General features: G+C 35.3%; 1 protein-coding gene across 1 annotated transcript in view; it reads left to right on the top strand.

The window, feature by feature from the left end:
• Window positions 1-26,006, top strand: part of LOC150092814 (uncharacterized) — a 740,966-nt gene that overhangs the window by 447,904 nt on the left and 267,056 nt on the right. Inside the window, exons 16-17 of the mRNA XM_090414287.1 lie at window positions 15,597-15,677; window positions 15,791-15,940. Coding sequence (XP_090270413.1) covers window positions 15,597-15,677; window positions 15,791-15,940 — 231 coding nt within the window. The remainder of the gene's footprint in view (window positions 1-15,596; window positions 15,678-15,790; window positions 15,941-26,006) is intronic.

Consider the following 26,006-nt stretch of genomic DNA (forward strand, 5'->3'; position numbering starts at 1 on the left):
ACAGGAGGCATGGATCCTATAACTTATTTTGTTTTGATAATGCCCTTTGGTTGGAAAAACTAGGTTTGAATACTGTCTAAGAATAAAAAAACTTTTACAGGAGTTTTTCAATTGAGAGTGAATTAGCTAGTCTTGTATGCGGGTAGCAGGGTTTTTCATCCAACTTTCTTGGTGAAACAGGAAATACCAGCCAGAGAACACACACAATTAACATACTCACTTATCTCATAGTCTTAGTTGATTCAGACATAATTCTAAACTATAATAAATAAGAACAAAGAACATTGGAGTGGTGGATTAATCATCATTTGAAGTGAGAAGGAAAGAGCCAGAGGCTATCCCTTAAAGTTGTATAAGAGAATAGTGAATGACTGAAGGAGGAGATTCCACAGAGAGCATGGTTGACGCCTAGAACATGTTGCCTTTTTTTATAGATACTTCCATGTGTACTCTTTTATGGATTTGGTATTCATTATACTTCCACTTTCCTCAAAGCTTATAATAATGCCAGCATTAGCTGTCCAACATTCATTCACGGTCTGTCTCTCTATTCACTTTTATGCTCTGTTGTTCCATTTCCAATGAATAATTTATTTGTTCATTAATTTTCATTTCTGTTTCTTTTTCTTTCTTAAGTTTTCATAATATTTCTTTAGTATGTTTCCATTCTTTGTCATTTAATCAGTTTGAGGCAGTATTTATAGATACTCTTTAATTATTAATTTATTATTATTTTTTTTTTTTTGACATATTCACTTTATATATTCTGGTTTACAGTAGTTGTATCTCAAATGTTTAATTGTATCTGATTTTTGAATCATGATGTGCTTTATTTTTTGGATGAAGTAATGGGAATTTCTGATCAGGAAATGTTACCTGGCAATTCCTTCACTATTAGTAGTGAAATTTAGTAGATAAGCAGGGAATATCAACTATTGATCTGAAGATTGTTATGGGATTTCTGCTATCTGAGGTATGAAAGAATCAATAATGGGTTACTATGTGATGAATTTTTTTGGCTACACACTAAACAAGGAGAGGAGAGTTCATGCTTTTATGGAATCTTAATTATGCAGTAGCACCTAAAAAATTAAATCTCATTTGTTATGCAATGGAGAGAGAGAGAGAGAGAGAGGGGCATTATTTTTCTTCCTGGTGGTTTCACTGATAATGTTCACTTGGACATCACTTAATGTATTCATCATCATCATCATCACGAACCATGGGCTCACCGCCCGTTGATGTCTGATGCCTGTTTCACTATTTTCTTCCATCTTTCTTTGTCCAGTGCACAGTGTCGCAGTTTTTGTACATCCATTCCACACCAGTCTTTTATGTCGTCTATCCATTCTCTGTATGGTCTACCTCTTCTGTTTAAACCATCCAAAATACCAAACATAAATGTCTTTATCTTCCTTACAGATGTGTCCAAATAATTGCAGCTTCCGTTTTATAATCTTCTGCATTAGATTCTGTTTTGGTTGTATCTTCTGATAGAGCTCTTCATTGGTGATTTTCTGTACCCATCATATTCTTAGAATCTTCCTGTAACAAGTTCTTTCAAATGCCAAAATTCTTTTTCTTGATTCCTTATTTATTACTCACGTTTCAGATCCGTACAGTACACTGCTAAAGATGCATGTTTCTAATACTCTTAGTTTTGTTTGCAGACTGATCACTTTACTTTTCCAGATGTTATCCATGGCCTTCAGATTTGTTCTTCCCTTTGCAATCCTGATCTTTATTTCTTTTTTACAGTCCAAGTCATATGTCAGTTTACTTCCCAAATATGTGAATTGTTCTACATTTTCTATATCAGTTCCATCCACTTGTATCTTTTGTTTCATGTTCTTCTCACCAAATACCATTGTCTTTGTTTTTTCAAAGTTCATAACAAATCCAAATCTCTTCCCTTTCTCATTTAACAGTTTCAGTGTTTTTTGTAGTTCTCTTTCGTCTTCTTCAATAATAACAATGTCATCTGCAAATCTCAGATTGTTAATTCTCATTCCATCTTCTTTCATTTTATCCATTGCTCTTTCTAAATGTGCGATGAAAATGCTTGGTGATATTGGGTCCTCCTGAGTACCTCTGCTTGTTTTAAACCATTTCCCCAAATCATCACCTATTTTAACTGCTGCAACTGCATTCTGATAAACATCTTTTAATATAGCTATTAGTTTTTTATCAATTCTATAGGATTCCAGAACTGCTAATGTCACTTTCTGGTCAATACTGTCAATGCTGTCAAATGCAGATTTTAACCTCAATGTCAAAATCTGTTGAATTGTAGTTCTATCCTTCCTAAATCCTGCTTGCTCGTCTGCAAGGTATGCTTCCAATTGTGTTCTCAATCTTCTGTCAATATGATCATCATCACTTTACCAAGGTGACTTATCAAGGCAATTGTTCTATAATTTTTACATTCTAGCTTATTTCCTTTCTTGTATAATGTTACTAATATTGATTTCACCAACTCCTCTGACATTTTCCCTTCTTTCCATACCATATTATATAGTTGATGCATTTCTGTAACCATACTTTCACCACCATATTTAATCATATCTCCAGTAATGTTATCGTTACCAGGACTCTTGTTGTGTTTTAGCCGTCCTATTGCTTTTTCTACCTCTCCTCTTAAAATGTCCATATCATGCTCATTACCTGGTGGTGATATCTGCTTCAATTCTTCAGTCAGTTTCCCAACGCTATCTGAATCTAGTTTTTCTTCATATAACTCACTACAGTATCTTGTCCACTGCTGTACAATTTTTTCTTTATTCATCAATACTTTGCCTTTTTCATCTTTTGTATTGTATTAATGTATTGAATTATGATAAATCTTGTACTGATTTTTGAATCATGATGAGCAAAGAAAAACTGGTCCTCGGGTGATTAAGAAATTATCAAATAAATTACAAAGGCTGCTAAAAGCAATACTGTATTATATTTAGCAGGAATTTTTTAAAAAACATAGTCATATTCATATAATCAAGGAGCCGGGAGGTAAGGCTCTCTTTCTCTCTCTCTCTCTCTCAACTATTGCCCTCCCCAGTTTTGTGTCATCAGTAAACAATTAGTTATTCTCCCTTACTTTAAATAATTCATTAAATGATTAATATACAAATTAAAGAGTAGTGGCCCTAGTACAGAACCCTAAGGTGCTCCACTTATCACCCTCATTCACCTTGATACCACTACTGTTCATTATATACACCATATACTACTGTCCAATGTCTGTCCTTCAGGCATTCCACTATAAATGCCCATAGTTTCATATCCATTCCCATTTGCTTTAGTTTATGTAATAGTTTTCCATTTAGTATTCTATCAAATGCCTTGGCAAAGTCCAGCATTATATTGTGATGTAACCATTCCCTTATCCAATTCCACCATCACATTTATTAAAAAAAATGTAAATAAATTGCTTATGCTGGACTTATCTTTTCCAAAGCCATGCTGCCTGCCATAGAGTATCACATATGAACATAATGAACACTTTATTGGAGTATTTCATCCTGAAGGAGTCAATTTGAATATTAGAAGGATAGGGCAGGTTCGAGGTTTAGAAGTGCAGGAGGAGAGTGTGTTCCACATACTGAGTACTCTGGATGTTAGTAAAGCTGTGGGACTGGATGGTATTTCACCACGAGTTTTGAGAGAATGTGCTAAGGAACTGACAGTGCCTTTGACCTGGCTTTTCAATGAAAGTCTGACTGCAGGAAAGATGCCCATGGAATGGAAGGAAGGTAAGATAGTGCCATTGCATAAGGGTGGTAGCAGACTGGAAGTATCTAATTAAAGGCCAGTTTGTGTGTCATCAGTAGTTAGTAAGATCTTGGAGAAAGTAGTGAGGGACCGTATACATTGGGCAGATGAGGGTAATGTTATCTGTGAGAGTCAACATGGATTTGTGAAAGGGTGCTCTTGTTTTAGCAATATGCTAACCTTTTATGATAAAGTTACAAGAGCATTAGATGAGGGAAAGACATATACTGCTATTTTCCTAGACTTAGCAAAGGCATTTGACAGGGCGCCACATGATAAGCTGATATTCAAGTTGCCTTGGGTCTGGATGTCAGATTGGTCAACTGGATTCAGGATTGGCTGTTCGATAGGTATCAGAGAGTTGTGTATGGTGGAGCAATATCAAAGAGGCAGAAGGTTACAAGTGGGGTGCCACAGGACTCAGTACTGGGACCTATATTGTTTAACCTTTATATCAATGACATTGTCCATGGTTTGCAAGGGGCTATTCAGTTGTTTGCGGATGATGCGAAACTGAGAAGGGTTATTAGTAATAGTGTAGATGTGGTAGCCCAGCAAGAGGATTTGAATAAGCTAGATAGATGTGCAAATGAATGGGAGGTGTCAGTTTAATGCAGCAAAATGTAAGGTCTTGAGGTTTGGGACACATCGATGGGATGCTGCATTCTCTATGGGAGGAGTTAAACTGGAGGAAGTAGGGTAGACAAAAGATCTGGGGTTGATGATTGATAGAAACCTGAAATTTAGGTGACATATTGCAAAGGTAGTGAAGGTAACACAGAGGATTGCTGCAATTATGAGAAGGACACTGACCTGCAGAGATAAAAGGGTTATCATTCTGTTGTATAAGACTCTGATCAGACCACACTTAGACTATTGTTCTCAGATCTGGTCCCCAGGATTTGAAGGGGATATATTAACTGTGGAAAGGGTACAAATGCAGATAACAAAGATGGTGTCAGGGCTGTACAATGTTAGTTATGAGGATCGGCTGAGGGAGTGTGGACTGCAGAGTTTGGTGGATAGAAGAAGGAGAGGTGATATGATTGAGACTTTTAAACTGTTGAGAGGTGGTTATAGGGTTGACACTGGGGAGTTCTTTCGCTTGGTTGAACAGCGGGAAGGAGTCATGACAAGGGGCCATCCGTGGAAGTTACGATATTATAAGAGGGTGAGGAGTGGTTTCTTTGCATGGAGGGTGGTTGAACCATGGAATGCATTGCTTGATGGAGTGGTGAGAGTGAGAACAGTCAATGCATTTAAGAAGCGGTATGATAGACTTTGTGTTTCCTAGGTGGGACCTCCCTCGGTGAGTCTTGATAGACTTGTGTTTCTTAGAAAGGACCTCCACGATGAGTCTTTTGACTCCATGGAGGCCTGAATAATAATAATAATAATAATAATAATAATAATAATATCCCTATCCACCCATTCCTGAATTTTACCTTGAAAAAAAACTTTCCAGTACTTTAACTACCAATAATCCTGATATGCTAATTGGAACTTTGAATGATTAAGCAGGTCTTTGAATTATTAATCATCAGGCACATTATGGGCAGTCTATACATTGTGTAAACTCTTTACATGGTTGCTGGCATAAGAGAGGTCACAAATGTTACAAACACTAATTAATGACTTCCAGGTGTCATGAAGTATAAGTCCATTGCTTTTATTTAGTGTGCTGTGTGAGCAAATAACCTTGGAAGACTCCTTGAACAAGCTAATGAAAGTATTCTCTTCTAAGTAAGGCAAGGAGGAAACTTACCAATTTTCCATGTGATGTTCTGTGAGGATGTGTGCTTCAAGTCCACCTCTTTCTTCTCTCTTGTTTTCAGCATTGCCTACATGTCCTTTTTTTACAGATTTTCAAACTTCTCCTACTTTGTAAATACATCTTTTCACAAGAAATCTTATATACCCCAGGATATCTGTAGAATAGAACATAATTTTTGATGCTGTATGGTCACTCCTGTACCTCATTGAGTTTTGAGAGAGAAGCCTTCTGCTAGAAGAAGTGATAGGGCTGCAAAGTTAGTAGGATAATCACAAACATCTATGCCCCTGGTGGGATTCAAACCTACAGTCTTTTATCTGGAGAGTAGATATGCTAACTACTCAGCCAACCAGGCTGCCCTGGTATTTCAGGTAAACTGGCTAAATGAAACATATTCATATAAATACAGCAAAAAAGGCTTCTTTTGGTGATAAAAACTTAATGAAAAAAAAAACCAATAAAATATTTTCCATTCCATTTGGTACTTCATGTATGCAAAACCTAACTATCTAACATCAACCCACTATACTAAGATGGCCCATGCTGACAGTTATGTTCTCATATACTGCTGAAATCTATTCAGTACTTGTAAAAGTTCATATGCAACCTTAGTTTACCTAATAAGCATAAACAGCAAATGACAGTACCTTTTCTTATATATATAGAACTTACATTATAATATTCTTGTAGTCATTATCCAGATATTGAAAAAACTTGGTGGCCTGGTTGAGTGAATAGTTATTACTTCTGTCAGCAATAGTGTGTGTGTGTGGTGGGGGGGGAGGGGTTTGGAATCTTTCTGTAGGCACAGATGTTTGTAAATGTCTTTAGGTTGTTGGGGGAATTTCATGACCCAGTGTGAAACCAGTTTTTAGAGACCTAGCTTGTATGATAATTTTAGAACCTTTCGTGAATGGGATTCACATGAAAAAAAAAATGAATCCATGGTTTGCAAATGATGCTTTTCTTGAACATCTAATTTGTAGATTGTGAGACCCATCCTGTTTATTGGCAGTCTGAAAGTGCCTTCAAAAGAGTTCCTTGTTCGGTCTCTATATCATGGTTTTTGGAATATCTAATCGACACCCTACCCAAAATACTAATATTAATGATATATTATAGTCTATCACAGCCTTTCATAGGTGGAATTCTCATAGATAGTGAATCTTATTCGCTATTTTCCTGTGAGGAGAAACAAGCCTGGGCACTGATCCAGTTTTTAGGATTTTATTAACCTTAATCAATGAACCTAGAATACTTAGCCAAATATGCATTCTGAATACATTCCAAAGGTCAAGAGGTTGAATAAGGTGCGTGTGAAAGGGATGAATGAAGAGGTGAAGCATGCAGTTTGGAAGAAGAAGGCATTATGGAGGCAGCATAAGATGAGTGGTGGTAATAGATGGTTGCACGAGAAGCACAAAGAGCAAGCAGGAGAGGTAACTCACATGGTAAAGGAAGCAAAAGTGCAGTATGAGCAGCAGTTCACTAATGAGGCCAAAAGAAATCTTTGGGAGTATTTTTTTTTAATATGTGGCTAGTAGAAGAAAGAATGATTATGGAATGATGATACTGGTTGGAGCAAATGGTAGAATGATAACCACTGAGGAGGATATACTATAGATGCTAAATGAGCATTTCATCCTTGTGAAAATAACATCATTCATCCCTTTCACATGCACCTTATTCAACCTCTTGACCTTTGGAATGTATTCAGAATGCATATTTGGTTAAGTATTCTAGGTTCATTGTGATAGAACTTGAGAGCAGTGGGAAGGTAGGAGGAGCTACTGATGGTGATGAGCAGGAGGTATATGAGGAAGTGAATAAACTTGATGTCAGCAAAGCTGTAGGACTTCATGGTATATATCACCACATGTCTGGAGGGAATGTTCCAGGGAGTTAACAACAGCTTTAACTTGAGTCTTAGATCTGGTTGTCTGGAATTGTGGTAAAAGTGTTAGAGAGGCTTTTGAGAACCAGAATTCAGAATTGGGTTGATGACAACCTTTTCTTTGATGGACAAAAGGGATTTGCAAAAGGAAGGTCATGTTTTAGTAATCTACTTACTTAATATAACAAGGTGATAGTTAGATTTTGCTAAAGCCTTTGATAGATTGCCACATGACAAACTAGTAATTAACCTGGAACAGTTGGGGTTGCATAATAGATTAGTTCATTGGATTGGGGATTAGCTATCTGATAGGTATTAGCAAGCTGTGTATGGGGGAGTGATATTCCAGAGGAGGAAGGTCACCAGTAGTGTGCCCCCAGGGATGTCTGTTTTTGGTCCACTGCTGTTTAATTTGTATGTAAATGATATTGGGAAGAGCTTGAATAGTGATATACAGCTGTTTATAGATGTAGCCTTGCAAGGGGACTTGAATAGACTTTCTGAATAGGCAAATGAATGGGGACAGTTCAACATAGCAAAGTGTGAAATTTTAAAGATTTGGAATGATAGATGGAATGCAGAGTATAAGATTGGTATGAACATCTTAGAGGAAGTGGAGGAGACAAGAAATTTGGGGGTGTTGGTGGATAAGGACCTGAAATTTTGGGGACATTTTGCTAAAATTGTGAGGAAGGACATCACAGTGCATTATGGGAATGACGTGGAGAACACTCACATGTAGGAATAAGGATGTTATGATTCCTTTGTATAAGGGCTTTGATCAGACTGCATATAGATTATATGGATTACTGCACACAGATTTCATTCCCTGGTTTTCAAAATGAAGAAGAGATTTGGAATGTGTTGAGAGATGATTGACTAAGGTGATTTCTAGTCTCTAGAATGTAGAGTGAGGTAATGCAAATTGCAGAGTCTAGTTGAATTAAGAACTGTGGGGGGAATAACATGTTGAGACATATGAATTGGTAAGGACTTATTATTGGATTAATCTGGACCAGATTTTTTATAGAATAGGGCAAAGACAGGGGATGAACAAGTGGCCATCTTTGGAAGATGTATCAGGAGGGTGCAAGCAAAGGAGTGAGGGTTTTTTGTATGGAGAGTTGTGAGTGGTAGGAATGCATTGAATGAAAGTGTGGAGATGGTGAATGCATTCAAGTCACATATGATAAGCTGTGTGTGATGGAGATCCTCCCGTGATGAGTCAATTAACTCCATGGAGGTCTACTATTACATCATCATCATGGTTGTCAAGGATTTAGTCCTAAAGTGGCCTGTTCTGGCCTTAGAAGTCATCGTTGAATCTCTTAAGAGGACATCCTGGTTTACCTTTTCCTAGTGGTTTGTAATTTAAGACTTGTTTTGGTAATCTTTCTGTATTCATTCTTTCAACTGATCCATCCATTTATGTTTATATTTTAAATTTTTTTTCTATTACTGATTCCTGGTTTAATTCTTTCATAATTTCTTTTGTGATGGAATAGAGTATACTTTGCGGTTTTTCTCTAACTTCATTTCAGCTGTTATTAATCTTTGTCTTTTTGTTTTATTGTCCAGATTTCACTTCCATACAATAGGACTGGTAGGGCTAATGTATTGTATACTTGTAGTCTGGTTTGTTTTTGAACTAGGTTAAATTTAAATATAGAGTTAATTACACCTGTTATTTTTAAATATTTCACAATTTTTATGTTTATATCTTTTTCATTTTCATATGTAATCATACATCCTAGTTAGTTAAATGAATTCAACTGTTCTAAAATCTTGTTATCTATTACTATTCTAGTTCTTACTGGATCTTGTCCTTTAAAGGGCATCATTTTTAGTTTTTCTGTTGATATTATCATTCCATAATCTTTGGCTATCTGATTTAAATTTAAAATATCTTTCTGTAAGTTATCTTCAGAATTTGTAATTATTATTTGGTCATCAGCAAAAAGAAGGGTGTTTAAGTTCACAGTAGGAGAAAGTTTAATTACGTTGATGGAAATTTTTGTTCCATTTTATTATTATTTCATTTAGATAAATATTAAAAAGAGATCCAGTAAGAACTAGAATAGTAATAGATAACAAGATTTTAGAACAGGTGAATTCATCATCTAGGATGTATGATTACATGAGAAGATTACATAAAAAGAGTTGCTGAAAGGGGACATCCCTGTCAGACTCCTTGGTTTACTACGTTTACTGCTTGTTCTACTATTACTACTACTACTAATAATAATAACATTATGTCGCTGATGACTATGTAATGATATCGAAGTCACTACAGGCAGTCCCCAGGTTATGAACGAGATACGTTCCTGAGAACGTCTTTAAGTCGGATTTGTATGTAACTCGGATCCCTAATGAACAGCGCATATACGGTAATAATAATAATAATAATAACAATACTATAATGGCTCATATATGGCAATAATAATACAGTGTAATATAATAATACTCTGTACTGTAATAATAAGTTACAGAAACTATTGTGCCCCTTCTTTTAATTCAGACAAACGTAACTTAAAAACAAACTCATGCAAAAAGTTTAGATAGAAGATAGGAGAAATTTCAAAAAAGAATATTAAAAGTTGCATCAATGTCTTGCTTACTGGAAGGAGTATTTCTGAGGCAAGAAGGTAGGCCAACATTAATCGGAAGATGATTGAGATGGTGCTAGAGAGGATGGACCTGGTGCTGGAGAATCAGGATTTCATTCTGTTTCACAAGCAGAATTTTAAAGGAATTTTCTTTTACGAACAATAACGTTCCACAGCAGGAATAAAACAATTCAAGAACCAATCTTCAAACATGGCGAGTGTGATCCAGGCTCCTAAATTTGACTTCCAAATAACGGGAAGAACTGCTTTAATAATGCGGTGAAGTGAGGGTTTGTTTACATGTGTGAAAGAAACAGTTCACAAATTATTAATTTAATTATTTAATTATTAATTATCCTTATGGGGAGCCCATTCATAAGTACGGAATGGCGTGAGTCGGGTTGTCCGTAACCCGGGGACCACCTGTATTTTTAAGAAAAAGAGTCTTAAAAGAAATTTTTTTTTTTGGTTAAATCTCTTGAAAGAGAACTAGGTGTATTAGTGTACTTCAAATATCCATGAGAAGCATGAATAAAAGGCAAAAATATGTTAGTCTATGGGATCAGATGTTTTAAGCATTGCAGTTGTTACCTAAGATTGCACATACTCTGTACACTATCATCATTGATTAATAGTATGTGTGATCTTATTATCAGTTGTTATTATTATTATTATTATTATTAACATCTGATCTCCGTGGAGTCAGAGACTCATTGTGGAAGTACACACTATCACACACAAATTTCATCCTACTGTGCATTAAACTGATTCAGTAACTCACAAAACACTCAGGCAATGCATTCTACTCACAACCACTCTCAATGTAAAGAACCTACTCCTCACTCCTCTGCTCGCACCCTCCTTATACAGTTTCCAGGGATGGTCTCTTGTGCTACTACTCTCTCCTATGCTGAAAAATCTCTTTCATGTCAACCTGTTAACAACCCCCTGACTAACTTATGTCTCAATCATATGAGGCTTTGCAATTTATATTCTCTCAATCTGTCCTCATACTCCACATTCCAAAGACTGCTGTCCACCTTTGTGAATCTTCTCTGGACTCTTTCTAGCATATCCTCATCCGTGAAAACCTGGTGACCAAATCTGTACACAATAATTCATATAAGGCCTTATACAATGGCATCACAACCTCATTATTTCTGCATGTCAGGGTCCTCCACATCACTGCCATTATCTGATGTGACATCTTCACAACTTGTGCAATGTGGGCACCTGATTTTCAGGTCCTTGTCTACTACCACTCCCAAATCTCTCATCTCATCTACCTCCTTTAAAGTTTCCCCACCGAGTGTGTACTTTGCATCCATCATTGCTTACCAGATTTCAAAACCTTACACTTTGCAACATTGAACTGGAGTATCACTTACCTGCCCATTCATGCAATCTGTTTGAGTTCTCCTGTAAGACCATAACATTTGCTAAACTCTGCATTGCAGTAATATACAAATTACCAGACAAAACCAGATCTCTCTCCTTGGACTGACACTTTACCTCTAGCCCCTGCTGGCATAAATACGTCATCAGTAGCTTCCTCAGCCTCTAATAAACTAAGCATTCTTTTCTGCTCAAGATGTTATTTTTTGTCCACCCTTAGAATAGTGTTTACATATTTGGAGTGGTACACCTAAAACCTCCCTAATTTATGCTGTCTAAAGGAAAGCAGTTCAACTCATAGATGATCTCTCCCTCACAGACTCCGTTTAATCTCTATTTCATAGATACACTGTTTCGGCTCTGTGTCTTTTCTTCTGGTAGTGTTTTGGTCACTTCTCCACTTAACTAGCAACCATCATTCCTCTTCTTTCTCCTCTGGGTTTGTTAAAACATGATCAGCTATGCCTAATTCCTTTTCAGCACAGCTGCAAGTACATAGAACTTCTTTTTACTATTCCTCTTCCTTTATTCTTTCTACCTTTGTGTTTTGAAGACACTTCATGAGAAATGGCATGTTCCCAAATAACTTGAAGCTAATTGACATTTTTCATAAAAAATATCAGTTAGCTTCTTTTTTCCCAACCCTCACCTGTTGTATCCGACACATGCCACTTATGTGCTTTATGTCATTCTTTCTCTTGTGTATGGATTCAATATAAAAAAAAAATATATGTATATATATATATATATATACATACATATATTATAATTATATAGCTTCAGAGGAAGAGGATTGATCTATAACTAAGGTAGCCACATTGTCTGCAATTGGAGAGGTTGCCAAACATGAAATTTCCAAGCGGGGACATATATAGGACTGCAGGGTAAGTGGTTATCACAAGCTTAGTGGACAGCTTAAGTGGTGCCATGGCAACTGAATCTGCAAAAGAAGGATATTAGCTCTACTATGTGGTATGCCAAGGGGTGTTTGAAGGAAGCAGTATCACATTGTAGACCCATGGTCAAGAGGAAAAATCAGGTGGAAATTAATTGGACAAGTAACATCATTAAGCAGGGGCCGCAAAAAGAGAGGGGTAGAGGGCATATAAGGAGAAAGAAAATCATCAAACTCATTGGTAGTATAGATTACCTTCGTAAAGGATGACCAGCATGGTGAGGATGTAAAAATCAGATTATGAGAGAAAATTAGCTAAGCTATATAAAGGAAATCCCAAAGAATTCTTTCACTCTGCTCTAAGGAAAAGAAAGAATAACTATGGAAGAATAATTTTAATGAGTGCTGATGGGTAGAAAGGTGACAGAAGCAGACGAAATAGTTACTGAATTACAACTTTGCAAAATAATGTAGTGCCATATGTGACTAGAACTGATGCGGGAATGGCACTGAAGTAGATGAATTGAAGATGCTTAGTATATTGCATAATCTTAATGCAAATACACTGCAGGATTAGATATGATATTGGTTGCTTGTGTTATGAGAATGTGCAAAGGAGTTGGCATGCATCTGACTAGGCAGTTAAGTCTCAGTTTTGGTTAGGTGCCAGTGGAATGAAAGGTTGTTAAAATAATTCCATTACATAAAGGAGGCTGGAAGACAGTGTTAGCAAATTATAGGATTATTTGTATCTCAGAAGTGGTGGTACAGATGTTAGAGAAGTTGGTTAGAGTCATTGAGTCTTAGTAATTTTCTCACTTTTTTATAATCAAGCGAACAGTTAAGTTGGATAAAGGGATTGGCTACACAGTGATACTGCTGGACTTTGCAAAATGTTTGACAGAATTCTGCATGGAATTCTGTTACACAAATTGAAGCATGTGGTGAATGGGATATGATATTAGTGATATGGATACAAGGACGATTTATGGACAAATTCTACAGAGCAAGAGAAGGCAGGTGGCTAGCAGTGAGCCTCTGCATTCTGTGTGCTCCATAAAACCACTGCTGTTTAATGTGGTCATTAATGATAGATGATTTGGAGATTAATATTCAGTTCATTTATGATGCAAAACTTGTAGAGTGGTAGTTAATGAGGGTGTTGTAGATAACCTGCAGAATTATTTAAATAGAATGATGGTATGGGGAAAGGATAACATATTCAAGTTTAATGTGGAAAAATGTAATATTATACAATAGCTGAGATTTATGAAACTGAATTTCATGTCTCTCCTAAATTTGTTGGGAATCTATATAATGGAGGCTAAGGCTAGTGAAGATGGGGCAATACCAATATAACTATCCTCTGAAGGTTAATGGATTGCATAAGCTAGATTAATATTTATTTTGAAAAGAATATTGCTTGAACAACAAAATAAAACAAACATACTTATATATTTTTGAAAAGGATATCCCCAAAGTTTTTAGAGTAGCAAATTTAGTTACTTTTAGGATTCTTTTTATTATTGCAAACTTAAACGAGGGCCAAAAATTAGCAGTATAAACCAATCATGCAGAAAATGACCAAGATATATTACATAAAAATGGCAGAAATATAATACATTGAAGCATTAAATTTGGAATAAATAATGAAACATGAATAAAAAAAAAACTGCAATATGCATGACAAGCAGTATTAAATCTAGAATTATATAGTAAGGTTATATATATATGTATATATATATTTGGGAGGAAAAGATTACATACTGCATTGGAAGTGGGCTTCAGAAAATTGATGAGGCTAGGAATTTACATGTGATTATGGACAGGAGGATGAAGTTCAGAGTGCATATTGCAAAAGTTAGCACAGTAGTTCATTAGATTGCTTGTTTAATGAAGAACACACTGACAATTAGAGATAAAGAAGCTATTTCTCTTTATAAAAATATGGTCACAACTGGATAACTGAGTACTCACTTCATCACCTGCATTTCTTGGGTATGAGAAGTGATAGAGAGGATTCAGAACAAATGGGCAAATGTGTGCTCAACAATCCACTCTGCTTCCTATTAGAATGAGGGGTTGTGGGTTGCAGAAGGTTGTTGGCTGAATAATGGAAAAGAGGGGATATGATGAAAATGTTTTTAAGTTACTAATAGGGTTTATAGGATTGATGCAGAGGAAATTTTTTGACTAGAGTGAGTGAAGAACAAGAGATTATTCCTGGAAAACGATTATTCCAGGACTATTCCTGGTCAACAGGTATATAGGACTATATTTTTTGCTTGGGAGAGTGGTGAATGAGTTGTTATATTTTGTGAGTACTCTGTCAGAGTGAGTTCAAGGAGAGGTATGATAAGTATCATGTGAATGGAGTAGTATGGGCCTCCTATAATGAGTCTTCTGATTTCTTGGCGATTCCTAGATGACAGTAATAAAAACAGTTAAGTATTTTCACTCATGTTTAAATATTTACATTAGCTATATAAATAGCAGTTTTATCTACTATTGTTTTTCAGTTTCACTATAGTATAATAATGATATCATGATTCCCACTTCTACTAAACATACAGAAAACACGCAATTTGTTGGTCACCCCACCATTTTTCTCCCTCCCTCCATCCAACTACCCTATCTTGGTTTAAAGGAACAGGAAGTTATAGGTTTCTGTATATGTGTCATACAACAAATTAACAATATGTTCAAAAGAATACTTATCATATACTCCTAGATCACAAGAGCTGAGGTGATTATGAAACAACTATTGTGTAATTTGCTCAATTATTAAAAAGAATTATTCTGAATAATTGCACAAATTCTTATATGATGCAGACGCTACACAGTATCTGATACACTGTTGCTGAGTGGAAGACATGCACTTTGGCTTGAACATTTGCTAAAGTGCATAATAAAATAAACAAAAAGTATGTTACGTTAACAATTTTTATTAATATATGTGTCTGTGTGTGGTGCAGGATTTGTCAACACATTAGGTAATACTATAATTAGTAGCATATATTCCTTTTTTTTGCCTTAAACTTTTAAAATATGTTATTTGGATAACTAAGTACAAAAAACTTGGCATACAAATTTTTTACATTTAGGTTATTTTATTTTTATATGTATTGACATTGTTCATTCTTATTTTTTGCTTTATCTGCTTTGATAAAAGCCCTCTCTTTCTCTCTCTTCAGACTTCAGCAGTTACCAGCATTCTGCTTGCATGACTCTTTGTATACCTACTTTGTGTTTGTCTGTCTGTAGGAATGCCTGAAGCAGCTGTATCATTTGGACAAGAGCTTGCATGAGGAGTCTGTCACTTTCAACTCTCTGCTACAAGATAAGGTTCTTCCTCTTCTTTCTCTCTCTCTAATTTTCTCTGAAAAATTTTTGAAGTGAAACAGCTAGTTCCTTATTAATACTTATTATTTTAAAATGACATATTTAAATATTTATAGGAAATTTTGGAACATACTCTATATGGTATTAAGAACAAAGTTCATGACTGTCAAGATAATCCTGTAGATGCTCAGAAACTGAAAAAGCAACAGAGAATGATAGAAAAAGAACTGGCTAAAGTTAAAAGACTTTTTAATCAAAGTGCCAAGGTAATTTTATTTTTTTATTTTCATTTGAAGAAAGTGACAAATGATAACCTTTAAGTGAACTTCATTTTTTATGAAATATTATGTAACAGTACAAGTGGTCATTAGCATGATTTTTTTTTTTTTTACCATGCATTATTTGTGATAAATTCTTCACTGGTGTCCATTATCCTTCAACTGAAAGAAACCAGGGTTTGCAATACTGAAAACCCAAGATTCCATCTGTCATAACATAAGTTAGCCAGCTAGTATATGCAAATTTTAAGTTAATACACCCACTGTAGCTAGCAATATGTATGGTTACTTTTATTAGAAATTTTATATTACTATTTCAACTAGGGGTATCTACAAACATTTTTTAGACATAGGTCTGAGAAGGATCATAGGAAGCTTCGAGAGTGGCTTGGAAAAAGTTCTGGGTTTGGTTTCTTAGAACAGGATTTATGTAAAAAAATAAAATAAAATTTAAATATAATAACAAAAAAAAAACATCCTTAGACAACCCATGGCATTAATAGAACCCTTTGTGGTATTCAAAAATAAATCTCATTGTCTAAGATTCACTGTTTGTCACTGTAACTGTTCCCTCTTTTCTCAAATCCTAGTGTGCGATTTCATATTATAGGATCTTATGTGTTTTGACCTTTTCATTTTATTAACACCAGTTATATTGACAGAAAAACATGATATTTATGTAATTGCTCTGATGGTTCCACTTCTTTTCCATTGAAGCTTCTTTTGTTGAGGTTGAGAACAACCTAAACAGAACTATGTTCAATTCTGTTGAGATTTCCATATAGAGGATTTTTTGCTGTTCATGCTGATTCTATGACAAAACCAGCAGGGATCTTGTGTAACTAGGCAACTCATCAATCATCATGACTACTGTTGCAATTTATTTATACCTTATGATGTTGTGGCATAAAAAGATTATATGGTTTCAGCTTATATACAGTACACTTAAATCAGCTAAGTCTCATATTGCTAGTCCAACTACATTTATTTGTTTTGCTTGAAAGTGGGTACTTTGTAACAGTTATGTTATAGGAAGCTGAGGTCATTAGTTCAGAAGACCAGTCAGTTCTCTCCATATTCCTTAGATGTTATGTGAATGGCACCTTCCAGTTATTTGGCTTTGACCATTAAGTGATTCATTAACTATCCTATTCACCATGACATATTTTCCTCTCTTGCAAAACGCGAATGCAGTGTATTACAGAAATTGAAATACCATTAATATATATTCCTTTGAGATAATAATATGAAATTTAATATGGTTGAATATTTCATCTACCATGGTCAAACAGGTGGTTAAACATTTATATTGAAAGTATTTAAAATTATCTACAGTTATGTAATATGTATGTTAACATCTGAATCTAAACTGTAATATTAATATTATATGGCAAATTAACTGTATATAGATAATATAGGGCCACTGGATAGTAAATTATAAAATACCGTAATCCCTCATTATTCAGAGGGTTGTTTCCAAGAAATGCCATAACTATGAAGAATCATGATTTTGGTGTCTAAAGTAGAACAGGAATTATTTCCCAAAGCATGAAATTTAAGAAAAATACTAGCTGAATGTGACTATTTTTGTTGTACGTATATAGTGAAATGTCTATGTTTTTTGTTATAGAAATGCAAACTTTGTAAAATTAAGTGCAATAGTTATTGGAATTATCAAATAATACAAAAAGGAATCATCTAAGCATTCCACTGGATGCTAGTGACTGGTGTTTGAAATAAAATGGCTTTTTATTTATTTATTTTTTATTTTTTATTTTTTTATTTCTTTAAAGCTCTTTGTGAATTTTTCTATAAGATGCAAGCAAACAGTTGATTGTGTTTGCTTTTAAACTTGATGCTCCCCTCTATATTTAGTATTTAGATCATAGTCAAATAGATAATGGGAAAAATTCATTTAAAGTATTATTTTAATGGCTAATATTAGCCTACTTATGTTTAGGAGTGCCCCCCCCCTTTTTTTTTTTTTTACAATGTCATTGGCTTTTTACCCAAATATTAGGGTATTACTGAAGTGTTATAAAACTAATATATCAAGAATAATGTAGGAGGAAAATTTGGACATACCTTTGTTGGATGTTGTTTTCTGTCTCCTTATTTCCTATATTATTTATCCTCCTATATAATTCTTCATATATTAGTTTTATAACACTTCAGTAATGCCCTATAATTTGGGTAAAGAGCCAATGACATTATAAAAAAAAAGGGAGGGGGGGGAGGCTCTCCTAAACAAAAGTAGTCTATATTAGCCATTAAAATAATAGTTTATTTTAGAGGAGTAACATGGGAATTTTCCCAGAAATAATACCTATATTCATTTAAAGAGTTGTTATTAAATTCTGTACTACCACTACCATTGGAAATTTCTGCTCTGGTTGGATTTAAGTCTTCAGCAGAACTTCTGAATATGCTATCTTGTCTGTCCATTCTGAATACATTCTTTACCTTTAACAGTATCCTCCTCTATCAGTCAGGTCTTAATGTTACTAATTTTGGATCCATCTACATCTATCAAGCCACTAATACTGCATTTTCTGGGAACATCCTTTACTATCATATTCTCTCTCACTCTGTAGATTATTACTTACAAGCATGGGAATTCATAAGACAGTATGACACAAGCAATGTATAACTGCATACCTAGCATTAAGCAAATAGATAGAGTAGGAGTGAAATGGATCAATAATGAAATTAAGCACTTTGTGTTGGAAAAGAAAATTTATGGAGGAGGTACAAGACAGTTGGTGTTGATCAGATTCATGAGGAGTATAACATGCAGGCTAGGAAGGTGATGAGAGAAAGAAAGAAAGATAAATTGTGGTATGAGGGAAGACTAGTTAGTCAGGCCAGGAATTCTTCACCATATGCAAGCAAGAGAAAGAATAATTATGGCAGGTTTAACTTGTGGGTAGTCGTGGTAGCAGAGTCGCAATTGCAAAGGATATAGTGGAATTATTAAATAAGCACTTTATTAGCATATATCATACTGGTGTAAATGATGTGGTGCAGTATATACAGGAGAGGCAAGTATTAAGAGAATTGGAAGTGAAAGATTCTGAGGTGGTGTATCATTGTTGATTGGGTTAGATGTTAATAAAGCTGTAGGAATGGATGACATATCACCATGCATTCTTAAGGAATGTGCACAACAGTTAGCTATACCCTTGACCTGGATATTTAATGAAAGTCTTGCAGTGGATAATGTTCTTAAAAAGTAGAAAAAAGGCAAAATGGTACCACTCTGCAAGCATAGCTCTAGGAGAGAAATTTCCAATTATAGACCAGTCTGTAAAACTACACTTGGAGCCAAGGTGTTGAAAGATTGGTTAGGAGTAGAATACAAAATTGGTTTGATGGACATAGGATTCTTTATGATGGTCAGCATGGATTTATAAAGCCATGTACTATATTGATGGCACTACACTGTAGGAAGTGGATGAGATTCGAGATATGAGAGTGATGTTGACAGTAGAGTGAAGTTTAGATGGCATATTTCAAGTGTTGCAAAGACTACACATCATATTGCCACTATCATAAAAAGTGCACTAACATGTAGGGATAATTATGCACTGTTCAGATAATTATCTGAACAGTGCCACAGTCTAAAGGCACTGTTCAGACTACATTTGGACTGTTGTGCTCAGATTTGGTTGCCTGCTTTTCACAATGCTTTTCATTGTGATGTCGAAACAGTGGAGATGGTCCAGAGACAAGTGATGAAGACAATATCAGGGCTCTGAAATGTTGGCTATGGAGAAGTGTTAGAGGAATGTGGCTTACAGAGTTTGGTAGATAGGAGGAAAAGAGATAATATGATAGTGATGTTTATGTTAGCGAGGGGATTTTATCAGATTAATAATTGGGGATCATAAAAAGAGTAGAAGGTGAGAGGGGAAGAACTAGAGGCCTTCCCTGGAAGTTGTGTAAGAGTATGGTGAAGAAGGTGTGAAGAGTAGATTTTTTACATGGAGAATTGTGGGTGAATGGAATATGTTATTAATGCTGGGAGTGTGTTATGGATTTTAAGAATCAGCATGATAAATGTGTTGTCAGTTGAATGAGCCTTACACAGAGTCTGCCGATTCCATGGAGGGCGTAATGATAATAATAATAATTACAACCTCTTAATTTAATGAAAACATCTACACTTTCATACAACCAGCCAAACATATTTAATTTCAATGACTATTCAGATTGGCTCTTTCACGAAACAACAGTTTCTTCAGACACCTAATACCAAAACCATATGTGTACAATCCATTTTGCAAGTACAATTCCTTTTTTCCCCTCAAAGACACCTACATCAGTCTAGTATGCATCACATTTCCTACAGTCTATTTACTGTATCATTTGCAGTTGCTGCTCTCCACCCTGTCTCACACTTGTTGTCTGTGGTAACAGATTTGCAGTCTCTTTTGCTCTTCTTTTTTTTGGCACACTTAGCTCTTTCATATCTTCTCCTTTCTTATTTCATATTTTTTCTTATCTTCTTTCAAATTAATCATTCTAATGAAGACAATTATATCACATCTACTTATTCTTCTTATTTACATATTGCTTCAGTTACCTCCCAGATTTTACTCCCATAAATACACTTTTGTTGCTCACCCATGTAAGTGGGTCCTAATCATGGAATCACTGTATGCATCTATAATTTTTCTTCCATTTTTGCTGTCATGAACCATTAATTATTTCTTCACATGTTTCATTTTCTTTCAAACCTTTCTGCTTTTTTTTTCATGTGTGTGCCTCACCCACAAAAGGTTGTAAACCTAAAGCACATCACTATCAAGGGTTGACTAAAGAATTTTTGTGATCATTTTTAATTATTTTATTTATTTTTTTGTTGTCTTTTTAAATTTATTTCTATATAGTCTGAAAAGTTCTCGGCCCAACAATGAAAAAATGAATTTATAATTTCAAAATTATTTTTATTTTTCAACACAACGACCTGGATGGCCGAGTGGTTAGCGAATCCGCTCTCTAGCCAAAAGGCTGTGGGTTCGAATCCCGCCGTGGGCATGGATGTTTGTGATTGTCTCTGAAAATGGTGGTGGTAGTAGTGGTCGGCGGCAGATGGTGCTGGTGTAGATGATGAAGGTAGTTGCGGTTAGTGGAGTGATGGAGACGGAGAGTTGGAGAGTGGGTGCCCTCCCTCAATGAGTCTTTGGACTCCTTGGGGCGGTTATGTAATAGTAATAATAATCATAATTACAACCTCTTAATTTAATGAAAACATCCACACTTTCATGCAACCAGCCATACATATTTAATTTCGATGACTATTCAGGTTGGCTCTTTCACGAAACAACAGAGATACATACATATATTTCTCTTAAGACTAATACATTTATTCCAGCGATGCTCCAGCACTATTATCCCATCCCTGTAGTAGTTCTCAGTAAGATCTGAAAAATACCCCTCTACAGCTACAGTCACCTCTTGATTCGAAGAAAAACGCTGACCAGCGAGGAAGAGTTTTAGTTTTGGGAAGAGATAGAAGTCATAGGGAGCCAAATCTGGGGAATAGGGTGGATGTTCCAACAATTCATAGTGCAGATCCCTTAATTTTCCCACAAAAGTGCCAAAACACTTATGTTAATGTTAATGAAAGATGATTTTTTTCTTCTGCAAACTGGGTCTTTTCTCACGAATTTTTCTAGTCTGGTTAAAAGATCAGAATAATATGCCCCGGTTATTGTTTTACCCTTTTCAAGATAATTAATAAACATAATGCCTTTAGCATTCCAAAACACTGATGCCATGACTTTTCCTGCTCATGGAACCGACTTTATCTTCTTTGGTGCTTAACAACCAGCTTCTGTCCACTGTTTTGACTGCTGTTTGGATTCTGGTGTGTTATGGTGAATCCAAGTCTCTTCTTCTTCGTCTATGATCTCTTATGCTTTTAAGCATCCAGATTTTGCCAAAGAGATTTCCATGCCATCCTGTCCAAGGTTTGTTGTTTAGCTTCTTTCCAGTTAATTCCCTTCTTTTCTATTTTTTCTTTAATTTCCTTTTGCCAACCATTCCTGGATCTGCCTATGTTTCTTTTTCCTATTTTCTGGCTTTCGTATACAGTTTTTGCTATTCTTCCTTCTTCCATTCGATTAAGATGTCCAAACCATCTCATTTGGCTTGTGTTATGAATTGATTCAGAGGTGCAACTTGAAGGCTGTCTCTTATGGTTTGATTTCTTATTCGGTCTAGTCTTGTTTTTTGTGCCACTTTCTTGAGATATTTCATTGCAATTGTTTGTAGTTTATTTGTGTTTCCTGTTGTTAAACACCAAGACTCACAACTGTATGTTAATGTTGGTAGAAACACTGAACGGTACACTGCCATTTTGGTATTTTGGGTGACTTCTTTCTTATCTAGGAGTGGGCCTTTCATTGCATAGAATAGCTTTGTTCCCCCTCTTATCCTGTTGTTAATTTCTGTGTCTAGTCTACCATCTTCTTGTATATATGATCCCAAGTATTTAAAGGAGTGGACTTGTTCCAGTTGGTGATTCTCTATTTTTATTATGTGTTTTTGTTGGTTTCTAGATATGATCATTGTTTTATTTATATTTATGGTCATATTCCTTTTCTTTGTTTCTTCATACCAAATGTTGATAATGTACTGCAGATCTTCAGCTGTATTTGCTAGAATCACTACATCATCTGCAAAAGTCATGTATGAAATCCTGGTTTCTTTCATTTTCCTGTATTTTTTGTTTTTGTTTTGCATGCCTCTAAAATTTCATCCATTACTACGATGAGGAGAAGAGAAGAAGGGCTGAGGATACAGCCTTGCCTCACTCCTACATTTGTTTCAAATTCTTTTGATCTATTATTACAGGTTCTTACATAATTTCTATTACTTTTGTAGAGGCTTTGTATGACTGCTATTAAGTTATCTTTAATGTGTGCCATATTAAGTGTCTGGGAACTCAGTCAAAGGCCTTTTCAAAATCTATAAAACATGAATGTAGGTCTTTTCCATATTTCAATGTTTTCTCTGATATTTGTCTAAGACTGAAGATAAGATCCTGCGTGCTTCTATTTTTTCGAAAGCCATATTGCATTTCATCCAGTGTATCCTCTATTTGATTCCTAAGCCTCGCTTCTAAAATACGGGTATATAATTTTCCTGGAACGCTTAAAAGCGAAATTCCTCTGTGGTTTTCACATTTGTGGTTGTCTCCTTTCTTAAATATAGGGATTATTATAGCTACTTCCCAGTCTTTGGGAATAATTTTCTTTTTCCATACAACATTGAATAGGTGTAAAAGAAATTTTATGGCTTTCGTTCCTAAATTCTTTACCATTTCTGGTGTCATTTGGTCATGGCCTGCTGATTTGCCCAGTTTTATTTTATTTATTGCTGCTAACAGTTCATTTGCATGAATTTCTTCACTCTGATCTTCTATTTTGCTTGTGTGTCTTGCTCTTAGGATTCTATTTTTTCCGTGTCCTGCATCTTCCAATAATTCTTGAAAGTATTGTTTCCATCTTTCCATGATGTCTTCAGAATTTGTGAGTAACTTTCCATCCTTATTTTTGATAAACTTTATTGGGCATTCTTTCTCTGACCTCATTCTTCTTAAAACATTATAGAAGAGTTTTTGGTTTCATTTAAAATTTTGTTCTAAAGTATGTCCGAAGTCTTCCCAGCATTTTCTTTTCTCTTCTTTCACTAAGGTTTTAACTTTATTTCTTTGGTTTTTGTATAGTTCTCTATCAACCTGCAGCTTTGATGTTATATATCTCTTCCATAATTGCTTTTTCTTTTTAATTTCTTTTTTTAGTTCTTCAGTCCACCGGGGTGTTTTATGTTTCTTCTGTTTATTATTTAACGATACACCACAAATTTCTTTGTTTGTTTCTAGAAGTGTTTTGAACCTGTACCATAGGTTTTCTATATCTTGGTCTTCATATATCTCTTTTTTACTTCTTTCATCTTCTCTTCTATTTTATTTTTATATTCAATGGCTGTTTCTTCTTTCTTTAGTTTGTAGTTCTTTATCTTAACATTTATTTCCTTGCTACTTTTTCTACATTTTTCAACTTTTATTTTATGGATTGTTTCCAATACTAATAAGTAGTGGTCACTGCCTATTTCAGGACCTCTGTAGACTCTTGCATTTTTTGTATACTTCCAGTACAATCTGTTTATGATGGCGTAGTTGATTATAGATTTTTTGATTCTATTGGGCTCTTCCCTGGTAAACTTATGGATTTCTTTATGCTTGAACATAGTATATTCGCTATTACTAAATTATTTGTAAGGCAAAGATTTATTATTCTTTCTCCATTATTATTCTGGGTTATTTCTCCTTGTGATCCCAACACTTGTTTCGTTTCTTCATCTACTTGATTCCCTACCCAGCCATTAAGGTCTCCTCCTAGTAGCATGGTATGCCCTTGAACTTCTTCAATTGTTTTTTGTAAGAGTTCGAAGAATTCATCTTTAATTTCTTTATTAGCATTATCGTTTGGGCCATATGCAACAATTACAGTGAATACTTGGTTGTCTGATTTAAAATCTGTAGTGATTGTCAACAATCTTTCGTTTATTAGTTGCCATTTAGTAATATATTCTTTGAGATCTAGTTTAATTATGCAAGCTACCTCTTGTTTTCCCCATTCTCTTGGGTTTTACCCCTGAATAGAAAAGTATATACCCATCTTTCATTTTCTGGCAACCTTGACCTTTCTTTTTTTTTGTTTCTGTGACTGCTAGCAGATCCAATCTTAATTTTTTAAATTCATCTATTAATTTGTTTTCTTTTCCATGTAGACTTTTAACGTTCCATGTTCCGTATCTCATGTACCTTTTTCCTCGCTTTGTTGTTAACCATTTAGGCAGTTCGGCTATCTCTTTGTTATTTCTTTTAATGAGTGAAATTTTAAGGTGTGCAGGGGATTAGTCTTCAGCACCCGAGTCTGGTGGTGGGGCTGCCACCTTCGAGGCCCCCAGACCGGCCTATGAGGGAAGTGCTATCCTGTTGGTCCACGGGAGGTATTTTATTTCCCTCCTACCCTTCATAGTATACTATGACGAACATTCCCCGATCTGTCACCAGGGGACACGCCCGATGGGGGTTATAGGTGTCCCCACACGGGAAATCCAAGTCTCATCCGTAGTAATAAATCGATGCACAAAATCAGTTTTATTCTTGTTAAAACGCTCCAAGCACTGTTCACAGATTTTCATGCTAGTGCGTTTTTGATCTGCTGTGAGCAAGCGCGGCACCCATCTTGTGCAAAGCTTTTTCATTGGCAATTCTTCATGCAAAATATATCCTACACGTTCTTTTGAAATGCCTATAGTCTCAGCAATTTCACGCACTTTGACTCACTGGTCATCCAATACCATATCATGCACTTGATCAATGATTTCTGGTGTTGTTATTTTTTGGGTGTCCTTCATGTGGATCATCTTCAAGCTGGTACGGCCATGTTTAAACTTGGCAGTCCATTTCTTAATTGTCAAAAACGAAGGAGAAGAGTGCCCATAAACTTTTATGAACTTTGAATGAATTTCTTTTGCAGTTAAACCTTAGTTTAGAAAGAATTTTATAACTGCACGATACTCAATATTATCCATTTCAAGAGAGACAGACAACATTTTTGCTTCAGACAGCTGTATAAAACAAACTACTTGATAGAAATGACTTGCAATTTCACATGGATGCTTAAGACAGATGTACCAACTTAGAAAAAAAAAATCGTGCCGATAGTGTTGCCATCTATGGTCGAGACTGAGAACTTTTCAGACCACCCTTGTAAATGGGACTGTGGTCTCACACTGAGCAGTAAGATTCATCTTTCACCTAAAGGCATTCAGAGACATCTGTGCCTACAGTACAATTCAGATCCACACATTCCTGTTAAAACAAGACAGTTTGTTCATTGGAGATAGAGCACGTTAACCAACACGGCCAACCATGTTATCTACCTAGTTTGCTAAGGACTCTTCAGGTCCTGCCAATTCCCATGTGAAACACTTGTCAAAGTCCTAAATGTGCCACACTTTTCAGTTTTCATTT

This window comes from Typopeltis vanoorti, chromosome 25 (assembly GCF_054136105.1).
Source record: "Typopeltis vanoorti isolate ZY-2024b chromosome 25, IOZ_Tvanoo_1.0, whole genome shotgun sequence".
NCBI lineage: Eukaryota > Metazoa > Arthropoda > Arachnida > Uropygi > Thelyphonidae > Typopeltis > Typopeltis vanoorti.